We start from the raw sequence: 20,334 nt of genomic DNA on the forward strand, positions 1-20,334 counted from the left end.
CTCTCACTCCACCCCGTCCCATTCTCTCTCTCACTCCGTTCCGTCCCATTCTCTCTCTCCCCTCCGTTCCGTCCCATTCTCTCACTCCGCTCCGTCCCATTCTCTCTCTCACTCCGCTCCGTCCCATTCTCTCACTCCGCCCCCTCCCATTCTCTCTCTCACTCCGCCCCGTCCCATTCTCTCTCTCACTCCGCCCCGTCCCATTCTCTCTCTCACTCCGCTCCGTCCCATTCTCTCACTCCACCCCGTCCCATTCTCTCTCTCACTCCGTTCCGTCCCATTCTCTCTCTCCCCTCCGTTCCGTCCCATTCTCTCACTCCGCTCCGTCCCATTCTCTCTCTCACTCCGCTCCGTCCCATTCTCTCACTCCGCCCCGTCCCATTCTCTCTCTCACTCCGCCCCGTCCCATTCTCTCTCTCACTCCGCCCCGTCCCATTCTCTCTCTCACTCCGCCCCGTCCCATTCTCTCTCTCACTCCGCCCCGTCCCATTCTCTCTCTCACTCCGCCCCGTCCCATTCTCTCTCTCACTCCGCTCCGTCCCATTCTCTCTCTCACTCCGCCCCGTCCCATTCTCTCTCTCACTCCGCCCCGTCCCATTCTCTCTCTCACTCCGCCCCGTCCCATTCTCTCTCTCACTCCGCCCCGTCCCATTCTCTCTCTCACTCCGCCCCGTCCCATTCTCTCTCTCACTCCGCCCCGTCCCATTCTCTCTCTCACTCCGCCCCGTCCCATTCTCTCCCTCACTCCGTTCCGTCCCATTCTCTCTCTCCCCTCCGTTCCGTCCCATTCTCTCACTGTGCTCCGTCCCATTCTCTCTCTCACTCCGCTCCGTCCCATTCTCTCTCTCACTCCGCCCCGTCCCATTCTCTCTCTCACTCCGCCCCGTCCCGTTCTCTCTCTCACTCCGCCCCGTCCCGTTCTCTCTCTCACTCCGCCCCGTCCCGTTCTCTCTCTCACTCCGCCCCATCCCATTCTCTCTCTCACTCCGCCCCGTCCCATTCTCTCTCTCTCCGTTCCGTCCCATTCTCTCTCTCACTCCGCCCCGTCCCATTCTCTCTCTTTCCGTTCCGTCCCATTCTCTCCCTCACTCCGCCCCGTCCCATTCTCTCACTCCGCTCCGTCCCATTCTCACTCTCACTCCGCCCCGTCCCATTCTCTCTCTCACTCCGCCCCGTCCCATTCTCTCTCTCACTCCGCCCCGTCCCATTCTCTCTCTCACTCCGCCCCGTCCCATTCTCTCTCTCACTCCGCCCCGTCCCATTCTCTCTCTCACTCCGCCCCGTCCCATTCTCTCTCTCACTCCGCCCCGTCCCATTCTCTCTCTCACTCCGCCCCGTCCCATTCTCTCTCTCTCACTCCGCCCCGTCCCATTCTCTCTCTCACTCCGCCCCGTCCCATTCCCTCTCTCACTCCGCCCCGTCCCATTCTCTCTCTCACTCCGCCCCGTCCCATTCTCTCTCACTCCGCCCCGTCCCATTCTCTCTCTCACTCCGTTCCGTCCCATTCTCTCACTCCCCTCGGTTCCATCCCATTCTCTCACTCCACTCCGTCCCATTCTCTCTCTCACTCCGCTCCGTCCCATTCTCTCACTCCGTTCTGTCCCATTCTCTCACTCCCCTCCGTTCCGTCCCATTCTCTCACTCCGCTCCGTCCCATTCTCTCTCTCACTCCGCTCCGTCCCTTTCTCTCACTCCGCTCCGTCCCATTCTCTCTCTCACTCCGCCCCGTCCCATTCTCTCTCTCACTCCGCCCCGTCCCATTCTCTCTCTCACTCCGCCCCGTCCCATTCTCTCTCTCTCCGTTCCGTCCCATTCTCTCACTCCGCTCCGTCCCATTCTCTCCCTCACTCCGCCCCGTCCCATTCTCTCACTCCGCTCCGTCCCATTCTCACTCTCACTCCGCCCCGTCCCATTCTCTCTCTCACTCCGCCCCGTCCCATTCTCTCTCTCACTCCGCCCCGTCCCATTCTCTCTCTCATTCCGCCCCGTCCCATTCTCTCTCTCACTCCGCCCCGTCCCATTCTCTCTCTCACTCCGCCCCGTCCCATTCTCTCTCTCACTCCGCCCCGTCCCATTCTCTCTCTCTCACTCCGCCCCGTCCCATTCTCTCTCTCACTCCGCCCCGTCCCATTCCCTCTCTCACTCCGCCCCGTCCCATTCTCTCTCTCACTCCGCCCCGTCCCATTCTCTCTCACTCCGCCCCGTCCCATTCTCTCTCTCACTCCGTTCCGTCCCATTCTCTCACTCCCCTCGGTTCCATCCCATTCTCTCACTCCACTCCGTCCCATTCTCTCTCTCACTTCGCTCCGTCCCATTCTCTCACTCCGTTCCGTCCCATTCTCTCACTCCCCTCCGTTCTGTCCCATTCTCTCACTCCGCTCCGTCCCATTCTCTCTCTCACTCCGCTCCGTCCCTTTCTCTCACTCCGCTCCGTCCCATTCTCTCTCTCACTCCGCCCCGTCCCATTCTCTCTCTCACTCCGCCCCGTCCCATTCTCTCTCTCACTCCGTTCCGTCCCATTCTCTCTCTCCCCTCCGTTCCGTCCCATTCTCTCACTCCGCTCCGTCCCATTCTCTCTCTCACTCCGCCCCGTCCCATTCTCTCACTCCGCCCCGTCCCATTCTCTCTGTCACACCGCCCCGTCCCATTCTCTCTCTCACTCCGCCCCGTCCCATTCTCTCTCTCACTCCGCCCCGACCCATTCTCTCTCTCACTCCGCCCCGACCCATTCTCTCTCTCACTCCGCCCCGTCCCATTCTCTCACTCCGCTCTGTCCCATTCTCTCCCTCACTCCGTCCCGTCCCATTCTCTCACTCCGCTCCGTCCCATTCTCACTCTCACTCCGCCCCGTCCCATTCTCTCTCTCACTCCGCCCCGTCCCATTCTCTCTCTCACTCCGCCCCGTCCCATTCTCTCTCTCACTCCGCCCCGTCCCATTCTCTCTCTCACTCCGCCCCGTCCCATTCTCTCTCTCACTCCGCCCCGTCCCATTCTCTCTCTCACTCCGCCCCGTCCCATTCTCTCTCTCACTCCGCCCCGTCCCATTCTCTCTCTCACTCCGCCCCGTCCCATTCTCTCTCTCACTCCGCCCCGTCCCATTCTCTCTCTCACTCCGCCCCGTCCCATTCTCTCTCTCACTCCGCCCCGTCCCATTCTCTCTCTCACTCCGCCCCGTCTCATTCTCTCTCTCACTCCGCCCCGTCCCATTCTCTCTCTCACTCCGCCCCGTCCCATTCTCTCTCTCACTCCGCCCCGTCCCATTTTCTCTCTCACTCCGTTCCGTCCCATTCTCTCTCTCCCCTCCGTTCCGTCCCATTCTCTAACTCCGCCCCGTCCCATTCTCTCACTCCGCCCCGTCCCATTCCCTCTCTCACTCCGTTCCGTCCCATTCTCTCTCTCCCCTCCGTTCCGTCCCATTCTCTCACTCCGCTCCGTCCCGTTCTCTCTCTCACTCCGCTCCGTCCCGTTCTCTCTCCCACTCCGCCCCGTCCCGTTCTCTCTCCCACTCCGCCCCGTCCCGTTCTCTCTCCCACTCCGCCCCGTCCCGTTCTCTCTCCCACTCCGCCCCGTCCCGTTCTCTCTCCCACTCCGCCCCGTCCCGTTCTCTCTCCCACTCCGCCCCGTCCCGTTCTCTCTCCCACTCCGCCCCGTCCCATTCTCTCTCCCACTCCGCCCCGTCCCATTCTCTCTCCCACTCCGCCCCGTCCCATTCTCTCTCCCACTCCGCCCCGTCCCATTCTCTCTCCCACTCCGCCCCGTCCCATTCTCTCTCCCACTCCGCCCCGTCCCATTCTCTCTCCCACTCCGCCCCGTCCCATTCTCTCTCCCACTCCGCCCCGTCCCATTCTCTCTCCCACTCCGCCCCGTCCCATTCTCTCTCCCACTCCGCCCCGTCCCATTCTCTCTCCCACTCCGCCCCGTCCCATTCTCTCTCCCACTCCGCCCCGTCCCATTCTCTCTCCCACTCCGCCCCGTCCCATTCTCTCTCCCACTCCGCCCCGTCCCATTCTCTCTCCCACTCCGCCCCGTCCCATTCTCTCTCCCACTCCGCCCCGTCCCATTCTCTCTCCCACTCCGCCCCGTCCCATTCTCTCTCCCACTCCGCCCCGTCCCATTCTCTCTCCCACTCCGCCCCGTCCCATTCTCTCTCCCACTCCGCCCCGTCCCATTCTCTCTCCCACTCCGCCCCGTCCCATTCTCTCTCCCACTCCGCCCCGTCCCATTCTCTCTCCCACTCCGCCCCGTCCCATTCTCTCTCCCACTCCGCCCCGTCCCATTCTCTCTCCCACTCCGCCCCGTCCCATTCTCTCTCCCACTCCGCCCCGTCCCATTCTCTCTCCCACTCCGCCCCGTCCCATTCTCTCTCCCACTCCGCCCCGTCCCATTCTCTCTCCCACTCCGCCCCGTCCCATTCTCTCTCCCACTCCGCCCCGTCCCATTCTCTCTCCCACTCCGCCCCGTCCCATTCTCTCTCCCACTCCGCCCCGTCCCATTCTCTCTCCCACTCCGCCCCGTCCCATTCTCTCTCCCACTCCGCCCCGTCCCATTCTCTCTCCCACTCCGCCCCGTCCCATTCTCTCTCCCACTCCGCCCCGTCCCATTCTCTCTCCCACTCCGCTCCGTCCCATTCTGTCTCCCACTCCGCTCCGTCCCATTCTGTCTCCCACTCCGCTCCGTCCCATTCTGTCTCCCACTCCGCTCCGTCCCATTCTGTCTCCCACTCCGCTCCGTCCCATTCTGTCTCCCACTCCGCTCCGTCCCATTCTCTCTCCCATCCGCTCCGTCCCATTCTCTCTCCCACTCCGCTCCGTCCCATTCTCTCTCCCACTCCGCTCCGTCCCATTCTCGTTCTCACTCCACTCCGTCCCATTCTCGTTCTCACTCTACTCCGTCCCATTCTCGTTCTCACTCCACTCCGTCCCATTCTCGTCTCACTCTACTCCGTCCCATTCTCGTTCTCACTCCACTCCGTCCCATTCTCGTCTCACTCCACTCCGTCCCATTCTCGTCTCACTCCACTCCGTCCCATTCTCACTCGTCCCATTCTCACTCCAGTCCCATTCTCACTCCAGTCCCATTCTCACTCCAGTCCCATTCTCACTCCAGTCCCATTCTCACTCCAGTCCCATTCTCACTCCACCCCCATTCTCTCTCTCACTCCACCTCACCCCCATTCTCTCTCCGTCCCATTCTCTTTCTCACTCCACTCCGTCTCATTCTCTCTCTCACTCCACTTCACCCCCATTCTCTCTCTGTCCCATTCTCTCTCTCACTCCACCCCATTCTCACTCCACCCCATTCTCACTCCACTTCACCCGCATTCACTCTCACTCCTTCCCATTCTCTCTCTCACTCCACTTCACCCCCATTCTCTCTCTGTCCCATTCTCTCTCTCACTCCACCCCATTCTCACTCCACCCCCATTCTCACTCCACTTCATCCCCATTCACTCTCACTCCGTCCCATTCTCTCTCTCCGTCCCATTCTCTCTCACTCCACCCCCATTCTCTCTCTCCCTCCACCCCATTCTCTCTCTCCCTCCACCCCCATTCTCTCTCTCCCTCCACCCCCATTCTCTCTCTCCCTCCACCCCCATTCTCTCTCTCCGTCCCATTCTGTCTCTCACTCCACTTCACCCCCATTTTCTCTTTCTCACTCCACTCCTCCATTCTCTCACCCTACAACGTCCCATTCTCTCTCTCTCTTACTCCACTCTGTCCCATTCTCTCTCCCACCGCACCCCCATTCTCTCTCTCTCTCTCTCTCACTCACTCCCTCCCTCCCCCACTCTAACGGTTGCTCTGTTGGCAGTTGGAGTTGGTGGGGGCTCGGAGGGACTCTATCCAATCACTGTCCTTCGTCGGATTTCATTGACGCCTACCAGGAGCTAGCCTGGGGATTTCATCCCTCAGTCCCTAACTGTTTCTGTCCAATCAGCAGTGGGGAAGGTATTTGATTGACAGTAAGTGAGTTATATTTCCGGTTTGAGCTGGTCGTTTGATTGACAGGAAGCTCCACGTTTACTTTTTGGACCGTCCAATCAGAAGCGGAACGGACCCGCCCCTTACCGTGCTGCATCCAATAGGAAGTGGCGTTGAACTGTGATTGATGTGGCGCCATTTTGTCCGAGTATATGTTAGGGGGTCGGCTACAACAGCCGCGGTTTTTCTTTCTGCGCTCTCCGGTCTGCAATGGACGGGTAAGGAGTCCGCCCCTCTCCCACCACTAGGGCTGGCTCAGCGCTGCCCTAGGGTGAGGAACAGGAGGGAAGAGGTTGAAAGTGAAGATGTAACCGGGTTCGCGCCGTCGTGCTTGGCTTCAAAGTGTCCGAAAAGTTGGGATCGAGTGACGAACTCGGGCTGAGCGGGCGGGGAGAGGAGGGGACAGGCCTAAGCACGCGGGCCGCTCTCGGGCCCCGGGGGGGAGGGGTGGTTGGGGGAAGAGGCCTGAGCACGCGGGACCGGTGTGCGCGCGCGCGGTTGGGGGGGAGTGGTGAAGGGGAATGATGGGGTGAAGGGGAGTGATGCGGCTTGGCGTCCAGCCGGAAGGAGGATGAGGGTCTGGGGGGCCCCCAGGGAGGAGGAGGGGGCCCGAGGAGGAGATCGGGGGGGGTGGTGGTTGGGCCCGAGGAGGAGATCGGGGGGGGGGGGTTGGGCCCGAGGAGGAGATCGGGGGGGGGGGGTTGGGCCCGAGGAGGAGATCGGGGGGGGGGGGGGTTGGGCCCGAGGAGGAGATCGGGGGGGGGGGGGGGGGCGGGGTTGGGCCCGAGGAGGAGATCGGGGGGGGGGGGGGGGGGCGGGGTTGGGCCCGAGGAGGAGATCGGGGGGGGGGGGTTTGGGCCCGAGGAGGAGATCGGGGGGGGGGGTTTGGGCCCGAGGAGGAGATCGGGGGGGGGGGTTTGGGCCCGAGGAGGAGATCGGGGGGGGGGTTGGGCCCGAGGAGGAGATCGGGGGGGGGGGGGTGGGCCCGAGGAGGAGATCGGGGGGGGGGTTGGGCCCGAGGAGGAGATCGGGGGGGGGGTTGGGCCCGAGGAGGAGATCGGGGGGGGGTGCGAGAAGGAGATCGTGGGGGGGGGGGGGGGGGGATGGGCCCGAGGAGGAGATCGGGGGGGGGGTGCGAGAAGGAGATCGTGGGGGGGGGGGGGGGGGGGGATGGGCCCGAGGAGGAGATCGGGGTGGGGGGAGGATGGGCCCGAGGAGGAGATCGGGGTGGGGGGGGGATGGGCCCGAGGAGGAGATCGGGGTGGGGGATGCCGAAGAGGAGGGGGCACAGGGAGGAGATCGGCGGGGGGTGCCGAGGAGGAGGAAGCCCAGGGAGGAGATCGGGGTGCGAAAGTTGAGGGTCCGGGTGGGGGCAGGGGGGGGAATGAGGGTCGGGTCCCCGCACGCGGGTGGTTTCTGGGCCGTTGGATCCGGCTGCGGTTGGAGTTTGAATTTGGGAGTCGAGTCCTGAACAGGAAGCCGGGCCCCAAACGCGCTCAACTCGAAATGGCGGCGCTGGGGCGGTGAAGAGGCAGGGGCCTTGCTTCATCCGGCGTTCCGGTAGTGTTCGGCCCGGGGCCCGTGCGTTAGGCTGGGTGTGAGCTCGGTGCCCCGGCCACATGGCTGCCCCTACTGTGTCGGCTTCACCTTTCAACCAGGTTTCCTTTGTGTGGGTTTCGATCCTGTTTCCTGGTTTGAAACATATCTGAACTGATTCCGATGAACGCAACTAGCTTGTTATTTGATGACCCGGTGGTTGAATAGCAGATTGTAGTTTCGGGGACTGGGCAGTGGAAAACCTGAGCAGTGGGGGATATCGGTGAAGCGTGCATCGTGTGCGGCCATTTGTATGGCTGGGGATGACTTTTAGAATTGCAATGTCTGGCTACCAAGCGGCATTCTTAGCTCCAGTTGATTTTCAGTGGCTCAGTTTAATCGACATGTTTCACGCCGAGTCCTGTGGAAGCAGCATGGCGTGGTTCAGCTGCAAACGGTTTAGATTTCGGGGCTTCTCGTGAATCATGCATTTGATTGAAATACTTAATGTTGGGTTTCTTTTGAAGTTTGTCCTCGTGTGGTCATGAGACTTTATGAATGAGGAAATGACTCCACCCTCTTGATGTGTAAGTGCTTGTTTGAAACCAGTTGCATAATCCTCGAGCATTCTTGTGTATCCATATACAATGGGATTTTGTCTATGTGAGGTGTGTGTGGGGCACAGGGAAAGGATATAAGTGCTTTCTGGTTTTGTCTGCGGCTATCATGTGAATACAGACATCGCACTAGCAACCCAATTTTCACTGGAGGTGGTGGATTGGAATTACAACCAAGTCTGATGTTCACATGTTTGCAGTCTTTAGCAGCAGAGGGTGGCTGTTTTTCTTCCCCTTCTGAAAGGCAAGGAAACAGATCCTTGCTGCATTTTTGTTTTGTAGAATTTAAAAGTTCCTTGCTAGCTCTCGTATTTCATAAAAACTGATTTTCTGCATAATGAGGATTACAGATGCATAGTTTCCCTATTTTGCTGAGGCTAAGTATGTGCTGACCCTGTATGAGACTACCTGACCTCAGCATTCCACATGTTTTTTCACATTACCTAACAATTACTCTATTCCAATCACGGGTCCTAAAGAATGGAATGTTCAAAAACCCAGGTTAAAGTGGCACGAAAGGATACGTAATGAGTTCTAGACAAAGGCAGACATTTTGTGTAATGCTCCAAGTACTAAAAGTAGCATCCATCTAATGTGGGCTGTAACTTTGGGTGCAATTTCAAGAGGAAAATAAGTTCTTTTGCATTCCATTGCTATGGTCAGATCTTTCCTCTTCTCATGTCTGCATTTTGATGTCTTGTGAACTTTCTGTCCTTTTTTACTTGCCATAAATGTTGAAATTGCCTTTTTCTGTGGCCTTTTTAAATCTTTGTTTTTTGATTTTTTTTTTTGCAGAGGCATAGTGCGTTCCTGTGGGAGGGTAACTGGGGGGGGTGTGAGGTAAATTATTGAAAAAATTGTGTAGACTCGCTGTTAGGTTATAGTGAAGTCTGACCCTTCCCTTAAACTGCAGAAGCACTTGGAATGTTCTCTTAGCCAATAGTGGTATGTGATGAACTTGTTATCTAACTTTTTCTATCTCTGTTCACATTACAGCATTGTCCAAGATATAACAGTTGGTACAAAGGTAAGTTTAAAAACTAACTTCCATAACTGGCCTTTAATGTCCTTCACTTCTGGTTACTCTGTAATATAACTGGAGCTCATTTCCATAGATGTACTCTTTCAGTTTTTGTCTCCCCTGGGGTTCACTTCCATAGATGTACTCTAGCTTTGTTTTCACCTCTCGCCAGGTTAGGTTTTTAAAGTTCAGTAGTTACACAACTTTTAAAACTGGAAGTGTTGGATTTTTTTTCTTTCAAGTCATGACTCTGCCTAAGTTGCAAGTGAGCAGCTGACATGGAAAAGCATCTTTCTGGTTTGCTTCCTGGTTTATAATGAATTGACTGTGTCAGTTAGACCAAAGTGGAGGTGTTCCAATTCAGCTCATTGTCTGGAGGGAGGAGAAAATTAGCTTTTCACTCTTGATCATCTTCCCTGCTGGGAGAGGGTCTGTAAAGGGATGATTAGCATTGGTTATGGTATTCCTGGATGCAAATTACCCAAGAGTTGTATGTGAGAAAAGCCACTTTCTGGAGCAATATTAGGAGGATATGAGGAAGCATTACTTGGGCTCCACAGGAGCATCATTCTTGTGCTTGCTGACATTTCAATTTACGATTTGAGTTAAACACTGACCGGACAATGTTACAGATAATACATCGGAGAGAGGCAATCGCAGCAGGTTGTGGTTGTAGTTTCCTCTCACACAAACAGGCAAGTGGGACAGCTGATGTCTCTAGTCTTGCAGGCAGTGGAGTGTGGAACCTACTCCAATCCATTTTATTAAGTGCACATAGTTAACTACTTGCCTGGGGGCTAGTTGGATCTTTATGACCAATCTGATTTGGTTCATTTTTAAAGGGTTAAAGTTGGACCAGGTTTACATAGATTTAGTCTTGGTAAACTAAGCATAGTCTAGAATATACTTTTACAACTTAAGATACTTAAGTCAAGTCATACCAGCTTACACATCAGAAACCCTTTTGTGAAGAGGCAGCTTCCAAGTTCTAAGCAGGTCAGTAACTGTAAGAACATTTCTGTTTGTTGTATTCTATACTTGGTGTGATGTGCCCTGTTGATTCTTCCTTTGTCTTGCAAGGTAGGTTGGTACTGCTTTGCAAAGCAGGAATTCTGCTGAAGTAAATGGAAATAAATGAATGAAGTAAATGCCTAGGTCTAAAATTCCTTTTCCTAAAATTCCCGCTCAAAGTTTATGCTTCTGCAATGCAATGAGACTCTTGTCTTAAAATCTGGTGAAGCAGCTTTCCAAGTATAATTAACATTGCTAAGACCTTTGCAGTTATTTTGTACATGTCTGTACAGGTTGGGAGCACTGGGTGAGTTGTGTAGTCTGTTTGCTTTCTGTCTGCCTCCAGAGGTTCAGAGAAACCACCACCTGGATTAGGGCGTGGAGTCTATTAGTATAATGTAATTGCATTATAATGCAATGCGAGTGTTGGGGCAAAGATCCTGGCTTTTCCAGCAAGTTCCTACCTCAAATTGCTTCGTGGATTGGATGTATAAGATGATCTGTCTAATGCAAGTTTGCAGAAGTGATTTTTGATTTCAAGAGTATGGTTGGTGTTTGTTTGGAGGAGGGCCCAATCTAGTGAGTCGACTTTTTGTAAAAACTGTAGAGCTTTTGTTAACAGAAATAATTTATCTCTGATTCTGGTATTGCCTCTTAACTCGAGCCTATATTTATTAAATTTCCAGCTTGTATTCATGCAGTTCTAGAATCTGCTTTATATCTTATGGGTTAGAATCTCTTGCTCTTTCCCTACTCCATTTTTATTTTCCTTTAGAATATTTGAATTGCTTTTTCTCATACAGCTGTTCCATTGGATGACTTGACCTTGTAGTTTCTAGTTTGCAGTTTTAAATCTATCAATGATCTAAGACATCAACAGTGGAGATCTTTGGTTTTCAATAAGTTTCCCAGACTATTTTTAAAAATTGTACTCTTGAGCCTTTTTACAGTTGACATGAGATTTACAGTTGGATAAAGATAATTAAGTGGCATTATTACTTAGCCTAATGTAGGATTTATAATGCAACAAACTACATGGACGCTTGGTTTTACAAAGCTGGTGCAGAACTTCATTTATGAAATAATTGTAGAGCAATGGGTTGGAAGGAATCTTGTCTAGTGTCATTTCATGTGTTTAAATCTAGAGTTGGCACCTGATTGTGGCCCTTTGATCTGTGCTCACATGTAACCTGTTAGTGTTTGTGAAGTACTGAGTTTCTCTGTTTAGTATTTAGACTTTGTAGATGTGAAATGATTTCCTTTGGTTGCTATAATCAATAAATTGTAATCCAGCATTGCTTGTGATGCCTGTATTAGTGAAATAGTAGTGAAGCTTTTGTTGAGGGCAGAATATGTTCCAAGAATGAAGTTTGGTCCAGAAAGTGATATTCCAAGAAATGGAGCTGAGCTGTTATCTTGGGCTTCCATTAATATTGAATATTAAGCTTATAGTATCAAATTACTCAGCAGACAAATGCTGAGACAGGCATCAGCTCTCATTTCAACTGCATGTCTGAACTCTACAGGCAGTGCTTCTCCTGTAATGCCTTTTCTGGAGCTCAAATTACCATCAGTGCTGGCTAATTCCCAAATGGAGATTAATGCTTTGGCAAAAATTCTGGATTTTAAGTGAGCATGGCACAGTGACACTACAACCCACTCTTCCTCATTTCATTTTTCTGCTGGCTCCAAGTATGAGGTGGTTACTGATCTTTCCTTTTTAGAGGCTGTTTTGCAGTGCAATATTTGATATAGTATTGTGGACCTACACAGTCAAATGCATTACCAGAATCTGTTGACGTGCACCTATTTGGTAGCAATGGATATGTAGCTTCTCTCACCTCTCCTGATAGTTAACTGCTGTATTGGTTCAATGTGGTAATATCTCAGTAATGTTCCCAAGCATGTTGCCATGGACTAGCTCAGTCAGATTTCAGTCTGGCTGTGATCAAAAGCTCATGCTGTGCCTGAAATGAGCTGATTTTTGCCCCGCCTTAGCAGTTACACAATCAGTTACCTTTGGAAACTAGGTTCAGCTGCGTATGTCTGTATTGAGGGTGTGGTGAGTAATAAATTGGCACAAGTATACCAGTGAAAGATCTGTAGACGTATTTTTTAAGTTGTCATTTATTCGTGATTTCTTTCTACCCCTTAGGGGAGTGAAGAGAAATCAAATCACTGACTCTTTGAGCAAAGCTCTTACCAACCAAAATTAATCCGTCTACTGGCTGATATCTTTTTTACCCAATGTGTTCTGTTTAGTTCCCTGACCACTATGTTTTATATGTGAGCTTTATTCTTCCAGCTTTTGGCACTTGCTGATCAAATTTTGCTGTTGAGTTTTCATTTGAAATTTTTGTGGGAAATGATTTGAGGCATTTGAAGCTATGGACTTCAGTCAGCGTTCCTGCTGTCATTGTCTGGATATCATAGCTGTTTTAATATCAGAAGCTAGATTTTCACTATATACCCTCAACAGTCAGAAAATGGAGGATCACATCTATAGTCAGATTTCAGATGACAGTAAAGGGCAAGGTGGATGGAGAATTCCTAAAATGTAAACACAATCTCTTGCCTAATGAGGAAGAAAGCAGAATTGGGTCAAATTCTTCAGAATGAAGTAAGGCAAATGGAGTGTATTTCAATGGGAGAACATCGAGGTGGTAATGTTATTTCTTTGTTCCTTTTATATCAAAGGTGAAAATATTCAACTGTAAGAGAGCCCATTAGTGATCTTTTTATTTGAGACTGCATCCTAGTGCATGTGGACTGGAAACAGTTTGGTTAGAAAACAGTGAATGACCTTTTAAGGTGGAAATAGTTTGGTACACACCAGATATGTTCACAAAGAGGTTAGAAGGGAACTCCAAAGCCAGGTAAAAAGTGACTAGTTTGGTCATAAACCTCTTTTGAAAAGAACAATGCCAAATACAGGCTGAAGGGGGAAATTGAAAAAGGAACAGGAATTCAGTTCTCAAACAAGGACATGATTGGGTATTTTGCAGCAGCTTTCAAGGGATGTTGATAATGTAGTAGAGGGGGAAGTTGTGATATTGGATAGGATAACAAATAGAAATGAGATGACAGATTGTCATCTCATCTAGATGGAAAATATTCCAGGTTGCTGAGGGTAACTGGGATGAAGTTGATGGAAAGTAGAGTGGTGGCAGAGAACTGGAGGATTGCAAATGTTTATAAAAGGAGGGAGTAGGGTAAACTGGTAACCCCCAGCCAAACAAGACTAATATCAGTGGAGACAAAACCACTAAAGATCATTGTCATGGACAAAAATGACTTCTGTCTTGGAGAAATATGGATTAATAAGGGATAGCGAATACACATTTGTTAATGGTGAATCATGTGTAACTGACCTGTGACATTTTTAAAGTAACAGGGTTGACGAAGGTAGTACAGTGGATCTATATATGAACTTGTGTTAAGCATGCAATGCATCATTTAATAGATTTATTTAAAAAATAGAAGCATATGGCATTGTAGATGGTGGTAACTTGGGTGTGTAATTGCCTAAGGGATAGGAGACAAAATGGCTGAATGTTTTTCTGACTGGAGAAGCTTGCAATGGGGGTTGCTTTGGATTTAAATGACCTGGGTTTGGATATAGGGAGTACAATTCTTGAGTGTAGATGATACAAAATATGGCAGCATAATAAATAGTAAGCCAGATAGTTACAGACTTCGAGGGTAAAGACTCATGTAATGGGCAGACATGTGGCAGATGCATTTAATATGGACAAGTGTAGCGATGCATTTTGTGAGGAACAGTATGGTGAGGCTACATAATCTAAATGGTACTATTCAGTGGATTGGGGGCTAGGCTAAGTAGAGTCATGGGGGCGTATAATCACAAGGCTTTGAAGGTGGCAGGACAAGTTGGACAAGGTGATTAATAAAGCATATGGGCTTTAAGTAGGGGCATTAAATACAGCTGGATTAGTGTGACCAATTGTGAGCATGACACCAGTAAAAATGTCATGGCCTTGTGGAGTAGAACTGCTATGAGGGATGATTGAAATCATGGTCATAAAGATTTTCAGATGGCTGGGTGTGGGACGTTGCTGCAGGACTTCCTCAAGGCAATGTCCTGGACCCAACCTTCCCTCAGTGTTCAGGTCCATCCTTGGGTAATGAAGCAATTGGTGTCTGTGTGCAGCAAGACCTGAACAACATCAGGACTTAGGCTGATAAGTGGCAAGTAACATTGTGCTGTGCAAATGCCTGGCTATAATCATCTCCCCATGCTCTTGTTGTTTTCTCTCTCTCTCTGTGTGTGTGGGTGTGGTCCCATTCAGAAAATTGCAGCACAGGAGGTGGCCAGCCAGCCCATGTCTGTGTTGGCTCTTTGAAAGAGCAGTCTGCACCTGTCCATAAGTTCCTTATCCTCTAGCACCTGTCCAACCTCATTTTATGGAATCAGCATCTACCATCTTTCTAGGTAGATTCTGCTGGACCCTGTTGAGTAATACTTTCTCCTCATCTTCCCTTTCGGTTATGAGAGAAAGATGGGATGAGCCAGCATTGTTCGTGTCTTTAGAGTGAAGAATGTTGAAGGGCAACCAAATGCAGCTATTCAGAATTTGATGAGTAGGGAGAAATTCTTCTCTAGCAGGTAGGTTGTTTACCAGAGGTTGTAGATTTTCAATTAGCAAAGGAGCTGGAGTGCAGGTACAATGTTACTTGCCACTTATCAGCCTAAGTCTTAATGTTGTTCAGGTCTTGCTGCACATGGACACCAATTGCTTCATTTAATGTAAGATTATTGAGCTTTGGGATATTATTTGAAGGTGGTGGAACCAGATTCCATGGGAACTTTCAAACAGCAGTTGGGCATGTACTTCAAGAGGACCAAGCTGCAGGTTTATAGTTTTGCCATTGTGAGATTTGAACTCTTGATCTTGGGGTTACAAACCCAGTACCATAACCACTTGGCTATTTAGGCCAAGCCCTGCAGGTTTATGAAGGAGAAGCTGGGGTGTGGGACTAAACAGGCACAGGGGGTTGAATGGTCACCTGTGCTGTAAAACTGGAGGAAAAGTATGTCTCACTGCTCTGTCTGAAATTGAAATTTTTGCATCTGACTACCAATCAAGCTGTCCAAACAGACAAAAGTGTATACACGTTAAACAAAGTCCTGCAAAAAATGGTTTAGTTTTTTCTTGCTTTCCTCTTACAAGATTATTTGTCTTCATGTTGATGTAGCTAGTGAATACTGATATTTTTCTGTATGCAACAATGCATGTCCCCTGAATGTTTGTTGCTAAAACAGCTTTCCTTATTGTAACAGTAATTACTGATCTTATGGAGCTGTCTTGTCATCCATTCTAGCATCTGTATCCATCAATCTTCAATGTAAAGAGGTCATTCCCCAGAGACTGCAGTTTTCAAGTAGTTGCACCTGGCCTCAGCATTTTATAGGCAGCTCCAATGATCTAACTGTAGAATACGCTGATGGTTAACATTGCAACCAGACTAAAGGTCAGCTCATGAGGATTAGGGGTTTTATTGGTATTGTTAAAGTGCCTGAAAGTTGAAGAGACTCATTATTTTCTGTTCTAGCTTTAGGAGAGGTTTACGTGACTGAAGTGCTGGTGGGTAGGAATAGCTTGCTTCTTAGCTGTCGTTTTCACTTTATAGGTGTGCTTTTTTTTTGCTGGTCTTGTTGATCTTTGCTTCCATTAGGAAATAGTGCTGCATATTTTCTGCGGTGTGGTGTAAAAAACAGTTTTAGTGCAGGAGAAGCTGTTTGCTATAGTATTCTTTTTGAAACTCTTGTAATATACAACAGATTTTCTGGGTCTATGGTATTTGAATTATACAGTTCCTATCCTTTGGGACTATTGTGCCCAATTGTGTTTACTTCATATTTGCCAGAAAATACTGGAGGAAACACTAAATTTGTCTCTGCACCTTTGCATATAATCAGCCCAACATCTGTTTCCTCTTTTGGAATAAGGTATTTGTTTGAAGTTTTGAGCTCTACTACAGTCTTTGTGTTCCTCTGTTCTGGGAGTATTTTCTTTCATGCCAAGTATATTCTCTCCATTCCTGGGTGCTGAATTAGTTCTTAATTCTTTTTTCAGCTAAATGATGGAAGTTCAGTTTAGATGGGTTTTGATTACAATCGTAGCCACATGGTTCAGAACTACATTACTCAGGAGAGCTATCAATTGCTCTGATATTTGTGGAACCTTGTACTAATGGCTGGTTTTGGTCAAGCTTCTTCCCAGCAGTAATAATCTTAAACTTTGGCTTCCTTGATTTTTTTTCCTCTTGGCCTTGTTATTAGTGATGAACCCAGTAAGTAAACTCCTATGTCATTTAAGTAACCATTTAAGTGATAACACTATAATTAATCTGGAATATTGAGCAGGCAGATCTGGATTTAAACTGGGCTTAAAATACTCCTTCAGAATTGCATTTCTTGCCTTATGGGGAATAATATTTTTTTGTCTGGGTGCCAGGTTTGTATTTTTTTTATTCATGCACAGGATGTGGGCATCGCTAGCTAGGCAAGATTTATCGCCCATCTGGATTTGCATCTGAAGGTGGTGGTGAGCCTTGAACCACTGCAGTCCATGTAGTGTAAGTACACTCGAACACTACTGTTAAGATAGTCCAGGATTTTTACCCAGCAGTAGGGAAGGAATGATATAATTCCAAGTCAGTGTGTGGCTTGGAGAGGAACTTGCAGATGGTGGTGTTTCCATGCATCTGCTGCCCTTGTCCATCTAGGTGGTAGAGGTCATTGGTTTGGCCGGCGCTATCAAAGGAGCCTTGGTGAGTTGCTGCAGTGCATCTTGTAGATGGTACACACTGCTGCCACTGCGTCAGTGGTGGAGGGAGTGAATGTTTAAGATGGTGGGTGGGGTGCCAGTCAAGTGGGCTGCTTGATCCTGGATGATTTGAGCTTCTTTTGTTGTTGGAGCTGCATTCATCCAGGCAAGTGAAGAGTATTCCATCACACTCCTGACTTGCGCCTTGCAGATGGCTTTGGAGAGTTGGGAGGTGAGTTACTTGCCTCTGACCTGCTTTTGAAGCCACAGTATTTATATGCCTGGTCCAGTTCAGTTTCTGGTCAGTAGTAACCCCGAGGATGTTGATAGGGGGATTCAGCGATGGTAATGCCATTGAATATCAAGGGTAGATGGCTAGATTTTCTTGTTGCAGATAGTCATTGCCTGTCACATGTGTGGTGCAAATGTCACCTGTCATTTCTCAACCCAAGCCTGAATGTTATCCAGGTCTTGCTGTACTTGGACATAACTCCTCAGATACTTAAGCAGTCTGTGAACGGTGCTGAATATTGTGCAATCATCAGTGAGCATCCCCACTTCTGACATAAAGATGGAAGGAAGGTCATTGATGCAACAACTGAAGATGGGATGCACTGATAATTTGGAGACTGAATGTTAAAGTTAGTGTCTGATGTGAGGTCTGTTATTGGTAAATTTCTGCATTTGTCTAATGGGATAAAGTATTTTGGTTAGAGAATGTTGAAGATAATAAATCTGCCAGACAAGGGTATATATAACAGAATGTGGTACCATCTGACCTCAAGCAGGCACATGTGCAGAAGGCCAAGCTGGTGAGTTGGTTTGGAGATAAATCCTCCAAAAGCCTCATTGGATGTACTTTGGGGCATTGATGTCACATCCTGTTTTTTGCTGCAGAGTAATTTTATAGGCATTTCCTATGATTATTCTATCATTGTACAGCTTTCCGCTGAGGAAGTGTAAAGCAACAAACAGGAATGTCTGTTTAAACTGATTACCATGAATTTTTGCTTTGCTTTACTCCCCTCCCATGCACTCTGATGCATAGGCATCAGTTGTCTGAGGGGAGCCTTTGAAGAGATGATGCCATTATATTAATGTAAATGAGGTACTGAGTAAGCAAGGCAGTGGCTTTCCTGCAGAAACTAAACCAGGAAACTGACCTGGCTTTTAACCCAATGAAAAAGTTAAGTGACTTCATATTGTGGCTGAGCTTATTTAGCTGGGCTAATATTTTCTATTCCTTATATGAATTCCCCTTTTTTCTTTTTAAATTAGTAATTATATTGACCTTTTCAGAGCAAGCCTCATGGATTTGTTGCAATTCATTTCTTCAAATGCAGGGATCCAAATTGGTTTAGAGACCATTGTTTATGATAAGCTTAATCTCACTCATAGCTTTTCCTGTAATTGGACACTACTGGGGCTTTAGGGTAAAGTTTCAGTAAACAATAGACTTAGTCACAGAATCGTCATAGCAACTCTTTTGTGTGCTGATTTTGTTTGTTGCAGTGCCTGGCTGAGTACTGAAATAGCTTTAGGGGATAAAAACAGTAAATGCTGCAAAAAAAACTCTGGCAGCATCTGTGGAGAGTTTTTTTTCCAAAAATGCATTGTAAATTTTATGTTGAAACATTCTGCAAAAAAGGCCATAAAACTTAACATGTCTTCATAGTGTGTTCCACTCTTAGATGCCCCTATACAATTGTAATTCTTTACATTCCACATGAGGTGCACAGCCTGGGAGCAAAGCATTTCAAATTGAAAATTACAATTGCAGTAGAATTTGGTTTTCCTTCATACTAAGGTGCCTCAGTGCAGTTCCAATATTTTTGTATTCGTATTCAATGTTAGGCATACAGCCTGCAGATTCTGCAAATTTTCCAGCCCCTGTACTGGCTGAAAAGCCATAGACAGTGATCTTTCTCCAATGTGCCTCTGCAGTGATAGTCCCAAGCTTTAGTATGCCCCTCTGCATGTAGTCCTGGAGTTTGAAATGTGCCAGTCTGTTATTCCCCACGCACAGCGGGATTGCGAAACAAGATTTTTGGTGTTGTGGACTCCAAGGCAGCAATGGCCGCTGTGGAGCTTGGACTGAATGCTAACGGCTGTGAGGCCCCTTTAAATCCTTGTGTATTTTTTAATGGTCATGGTCTAGCTGATCTTTTGAGGCCTGATTCCCTACTCCAAAGCAGCCAATGAAAAGGATTTTTAAAATCCTGCAGTTTTAACACTTCCTACTATGCTCCAGCATCGCTTCCCCTTGCTTTCTCAAATCTCTTTCCCCACTCCCGCCCTTGCCCTTAGTTATACCCCACTCACTCTGGCACCACAGTAATTTTCAAGCTTCAAAATGGGTTCACAGTGGGGAAAAGTTTGGCGAGCAGATTTTAAGTGGTGCTGCAGTACTTCGTGAAGATTCGAGCCCAGCCAGTGGCTAGCTACTGAAGTGAGGGAATTTGATGTATGCTGTACCTTGCCATGCTGGAAACTGATGCTTTCGGTTCAATGTAAAGCACATTGTAAAATTTGACCTACTGAAAGATCTTTGCTGTTAAGCTGATTAAAATTAGTTGGGTCTCTTTGTTTGAGCTGTGAATTGAATATTACTGTTTTGATAGATATTTAAGTCTTCCTTTTTGAACATTATATGAAAGATATGCCTGAAACTCGTTAGTGGCTCTGTAAAGCCAAAAGATCATTTCTGACCTTTCTGGGAGACTCGGTTTTGTTTTGACTACTTACTGTGATCATTCATTTTAACCCATCTAAAATGTGGTGGGTTTTCCAAAAGCAGTCATAGTGCTAACTGTTTTTTGCTGGAAGAAAACAGGGAAGATCACAATTAATTCTATTTGGATAGCTAACTGATTAGACATGTGCTGTGAATTTATCTACTTTACATTTATAGGATAAATTCTACAGCATCACAAAAAAGCTGTTAACAAACTTGTGGTTGTCATATAAAAGGGGCATCAGTTTTCTTCAAATGAGGTTGGTATAGCATTCCATCTGCAAAGCAGTATTAGATCACCAAGCTCTCTCCAATATGGCTTCACCAGGCACTGAAGTTTGGGATGGAGTGATATACCTGGTTCTCATTTCACAGAGATTAGGTTACCTATCTCTTCCTTTGTTCCTGGATTGAATGTTCTAAGGCACCCATCACCAATTCTCTTTATAATCCCAAGCATGTTTGTGTCCCAGCTAATATTTCATCCAACAGCTGGAAAATAAACATTGACCTATGTGAAGTGTCAAGCAGTTTAAGGAAAGGATGTGTTCATTCCAGCACATTTAAAACCGTCCAAACTAGTTTAGGAATTAACACATGATCAGTTCAGAGTTCAACTGAATTGTGTGGGGGTGAACAGGGT

The 20,334-nt window shown here is 48.7% G+C and overlaps 1 protein-coding gene across 14 annotated transcripts in view; it reads left to right on the plus strand.

Moving 5' to 3' along the window:
• The first annotated feature begins 6,109 nt into the window (after nucleotides 1-6,109).
• LOC121287648 (polypyrimidine tract-binding protein 1) overlaps nucleotides 6,110-20,334 on the plus strand; it is a 35,786-nt gene continuing 21,561 nt past the window's right edge. For 6 of the 14 annotated variants that reach the window (XM_041205590.1, XM_041205593.1, XM_041205601.1 and 3 more), the window contains exons 1-2: nucleotides 6,110-6,199; nucleotides 9,131-9,161. In XM_041205590.1, the coding sequence (XP_041061524.1) occupies nucleotides 6,192-6,199; nucleotides 9,131-9,161 (39 nt within the window). In that variant the 5' untranslated portion in view covers nucleotides 6,110-6,191. Of the gene's footprint in view, nucleotides 6,200-7,391; nucleotides 8,105-9,130; nucleotides 9,162-20,334 lie in introns of those variants that run through there. The other 8 variants (XM_041205591.1, XM_041205595.1, XM_041205594.1 and 5 more) reach the window with 4 other exon arrangements.

The sequence above is a fragment of the Carcharodon carcharias genome, chromosome 14 (genome assembly GCF_017639515.1).
Source record: "Carcharodon carcharias isolate sCarCar2 chromosome 14, sCarCar2.pri, whole genome shotgun sequence".
Classification (NCBI taxonomy): Eukaryota; Metazoa; Chordata; class Chondrichthyes; order Lamniformes; family Lamnidae; genus Carcharodon; species Carcharodon carcharias.